The following is a 4,670-nucleotide window of genomic DNA, read 5'->3' as shown; positions in this document are numbered from 1 at the left end:
TATTAGCTAAAGGGGTAGATTTAATTTAATAAAAGTACTTAGGACTTTATAATTCAACTAATTCAATTAAGAGATATATTTAGCTAATTTAATTAATATTTTAGGAATTAAATATAGTAAGTGATTAATACAGATTAATGATTTTTTGCATTTGACACTTAGGTCAAGTAGAGGTTATCAAAATCAGGAATGCCTAGTATAATAGGACTTAAGTAAGATTGATAAACCGAAATTGGTTTAGAATGCCAATTTAGGGGTCTTACACATAGATGTAGGAAGTCGTGTAGGGTTTAAAGTAGCTGACAAATAAATGGCTCAAATAAAGGCTAAACACCACCATGACTACAACATTGTCAAACCATATTAGGGCTCTCTTCCATCGATGGAAGGATGACAATTCTCATGGTTTTATGTAAATGGAAAATGAAGCGCATACTCCATAGTTCCTAATTTAGAGCATGTTCAACAAAAATATATAGTTAGTATTGTGCATTTACATGTCTACTATCTACAATAGTCCACATCGACCATATCACAATATAACATTGACACAAATAAAAAAATCTGTATGTATCAACTACTGCACATGTAGCAGAAGTAACTACAAATTGAATAATTAGTATCAAGAGTATATATAGGGAATAACTAGTACATTTCCAAGAAAGTAAAGAAAGAACATAATTTAGTTGAAAGCTCAAAACAAAATTGCCTCAACCAATCAAATTGGAACAATTTAGAAATCATCTCTTTGATCTCTTCTCCTTTTAAGTCCTGTTAGGATAAACCACAGACAAAAATAAAAACTACATGCAAATATAACCAATAACAGAAAATAATAGATCACACAAAAATGAACACAAGGCACCAAGATTTAACGTGGTTCACCCAATCCCTGGGTTACGTCCACTAAATAGCAAGTCTGATCTTATTACAATCCAGTGATTACAACATGATTACAATCCGTAATCCCTTACAGCTCAATGTTGCCGCAAGAAGCAATTTTGCATCACAACATAATGAAAAATACCCAACCCTAAACCCTTTTATACAAGTATTAAACCGCTTTAGGGTTATAACATGTTGGCCATAATTAGCCATAAATTTAGTGGCAAATCTACGAATGGCAAATAGTACCAAAATGATTGGCGAATTGTACCCAAAAAAAAAAAATCAATTATCAAGTATGTACAGTACTTTCCTGATCAATCACCACAATCTAACAAGTCCTCTAAGATATCAAGAAATTGATCCAATAGTAGGTCATCATATTCGATAAACTTGTCATCTTCAGACACTTTACCTAGAATAAGAAGCCTCATCTGAGCATCTATAAACTTGTCATCTTCAGACACTTTACCTAGAATAAGAAGCCTCATCTGAGCATCTATAAATGTTGTAGGAGCATCCTGGGTTGCATTGTTATCCTGCATTTTTTATTTCTTTCTTAGTTTTTGTCGAGTTGCAATGTCTTGCATTGTCAAGTTTGCAATTGTTGCCAAGTGCATAGTGGTTCTTGTGCTTCCTAGTTTATGTTGAGCTCACAGTTGTTTCTGAGTGTGTAGTGGTTGCTAAGTTCCTTTGGTTATCGAGTTCCTTTGGTTGCCAATTTTATTTGGTTTTCAAGTGACAACATTTGTTGGAGACTTCATTCACCGAGTTTTCTATGTTCAGTTTCATATTGAAGCTAACCTTTGCATTTAATTGAGTGATAGGTAGTTGTTGAGAACCGACTTGTGACTTGTTTGGCATTTAATTTTGTGAGTTTAATTAGTTGGTATTACAGCAAACTGACTTGTAGCCGTGCATGTATTTAAGAAGTCTTAGTTAGAGTCTTAGGGTATTATCATCCTTAGAGAGAGCATAATGCAAAGTTTTACCCTGGTGAATTGAATTTGAATTGTAATATTGGTCGCAACCCAGAAGGACTTGCATTTGTGCATGTACTATGATATTTTGATTAATCTATAAAGTATTGTTTTTCTCCTATCTCCTTGGTGGTTGTTGTTTGAGTTGTTTTCCACTGTGTTTACTCTTGCAGGTGATTCGGATAGCTGGGTGTGCCTTTGGCCCTAGTTATCTCTTTCCCTCCCTATGCCAATAGATGTCATTTTCTCTAAGTTGTTGTTTCAAGCCATCTTGCAACTCAGATTGTGCTCCTTCAATAAAATATAGTAGTCCCAAATTGCGTTATACTCCTACTGCAAATACATGTCAAAGAGAATTTTCAAAAAATGTGGTATGATCCACTGGTATGGAATAGCTAGACCATAGGGTGGGTTATCCAACCAAGTCCCATCACTAAGTACATATTGTAGAACAAGATTTAGTATGCAAAGAACATTAACAAATAAAGTAAACATTCACAAACCAAAAACTAAATTCACATATATGCTTAGACAAAGAAAGCAAACAAGAAGTGCAAACCTCACAAGATAAAACACTCCATGCTTTCTTGATTTTGTAGATGTGTCCTTTTACTGTGGATGTATTCTCAAGATGCTCAAAAGCTTGCTTCAATGGAGATGGGTAATGGAAAATTGGTAGCTTTGTGAGCTCTCAATTTGGCATTATAAGGGTAAGATTGATGGCTTTGGTTCTCAAAATAGCATGGTAACTTTAGCTCAAAGATTGTTGATGAAATGGCTTGGGATGGGATTCAATTTATAGGCTAAGGGGTAGAGGGATGGAGGGCTTAGATGCAAGGATGGATGAAGGCTTAAGGAGGGCTAGGATGCACTCAAAGGAGAGCACATGGATTGTGCTTGTTTAGCACCAATGTGAAGGTGACACTTGTCACAAGGAGGATGAGTGTGAGAGGGTAGGGTAAAGGGTTGGTTAAAGGCATGATGAGTGGGGTTGAGTATGTAAGAGGGATGTAAGAGGAATGAGTGTGGAAGAGGGAAGAGTGTGGAAGATGGGTGTAAGAGTCATGAGTGGGCTTGTAAGAGTCTTTTATGTTTTGTAAGAGCACTCATGACTTAGTGGTTGGGTTTTTTTGAGGGGAGACTTTGGTTTGGATTAGGAAAGTCTTAAACTTGTTTAAGGAATGTGACAACATTAGGGGGTGGATTAGGCTTGGGTTTAGGATTAGATTAGGGATGTTAGAAATGTGCAAGTGGATGGCATTAATGAGGGTGGGTGAGTTAGTGGCTAAGCTTGGTTAGTATGGGTGGATGGGGTGGATTAGGCTAAATGGAGGATTAGAGATAGGTTAGGGGTTTTTGAATTTGAGGATTTCATTTATCAAATAGATTTATTTAATAAATGGGGATTTTTGGAATTAGATAGGAGAAAAGGATTTAATTGATAAATAATAGATTATTTGATTTATCAATTAGGACTATAGATGATTAATTAAATTAATCAACTAGGGATGGCAAAGGATTAATTAAATAAGAATTTAATTAATGATGCCTTTAGAGATGGCTAAATTAGATTACCAAAGCAGTGTAATCAAATTTAGGTGTTTACACATATCAATGAAGCTATAGTTTTTATGGAGAAAACTCTGAAGGGTATTCTAGAATCATTAACTAACAAGTAAATAACTATAACATCCAATGAAAACCCATGTCTATATTGAGGAATTCTAAGATAATTAAGAAACTCCTCCTTCACATGGCTTGGGACAACACCAGAGGTTTCCATTCTTACCCAAAAAATAAGAATCAAAGAGTTAAATTTGCAATTGAAAACTTGTGCTAATAACTAAATATAGTTGGTATTATGTTTATGGAAAATGGAGAAAATAGGCACCTGTATTTATTTGCATGTATGTAGAGTGTAGAGATTTGATGTGTGGAAAAGGACTTGGGATTTTCCCAAATGGGTGGTGAGATTGATGTTGTGCGATGTACTTACCAACCACTGACGATTGTCATCATTCTCATGGATAAAGTCCTCATAAAAGAAAAAACTTGTTTACTCATTCTATGTAATAAAATGTGCTTGGGCACATGTGGATGCATTCAATTTGCACCAACTTTTTATCATGTATAATATCTTTCCATTTGTGCATTTCCTTTCTTGCTAATATGAGTTAGATAAACCAAACATGATTTTCCATTCCACAAAAAAAAATATCCTGCAAGATACTGTATATAAAATATAGTTGCACTAGATTTATAGGTACTTTTATTTTTTCTTATTTTTTTTCTAAAATTTATATCATTCAATACTCAAACTTATGATACAAGAATCATCATCGGGGCAACTTATTGTAGAAGACTACAAAGAAATTAAATAGTACTAAAAATACTAGCACTTGCATAAATATGCCCACGATATTAAGGAAATGCCCATTATTTCCCTAGAGAGTAAAAAATATATTAGGTGTTTCAATTCCTATTAGGAGATATTAAATAGTACTCACCAATAGAAAGAGTCATATCAGTTGTCCTAATAAAAGCAATAATAGTATTAGGAAAAAAAGTGGTAGAAAATAAATCCTTAGAAATGACCATGGTTAGAAATGTAGAAAAGTGAATATAAACACAATGAATTTAGTGTGTGTCTGGAGATTTGCATTATTAACAACAGTTTAGATGTGCCTATTAGAGACAAGTGTTTTGCAAGATATTCCCACCTACTAAGAATAACTTATAGATTTTAGTTGTCGTCAATTTTTAGAAAGGTGAATAAAATTTTATGTAAGTTTCAGATGTTAAAAA

General features: G+C 33.9%; 1 protein-coding gene across 1 annotated transcript; it reads right to left on the bottom strand.

Moving 5' to 3' along the window:
- Positions 1-1,202: 1,202 nt before the first annotated feature.
- Positions 1,203-2,135, bottom strand: LOC149577481 (phosphoenolpyruvate carboxylase-related / PEP carboxylase-like protein). Its single transcript, XM_089796556.1, is given in 2 exon segments — positions 1,203-1,327; positions 2,096-2,135. Coding segments are annotated over 2 exon segments (165 nt in total).
- Positions 2,136-4,670: the final 2,535 nt, after the last annotated feature.

The sequence above is a fragment of the Cupressus sempervirens genome, chromosome 1 (genome assembly GCF_028749045.1).
Source record: "Cupressus sempervirens isolate cs-2001-9-10 chromosome 1, ASM2874904v1, whole genome shotgun sequence".
In the NCBI taxonomy this organism is placed as follows: domain Eukaryota; kingdom Viridiplantae; phylum Streptophyta; class Pinopsida; order Cupressales; family Cupressaceae; genus Cupressus; species Cupressus sempervirens.
The sequence above is the reverse complement of the archived record's forward strand: the minus strand, read 5'-3'. Positions and strand labels throughout refer to the sequence as shown.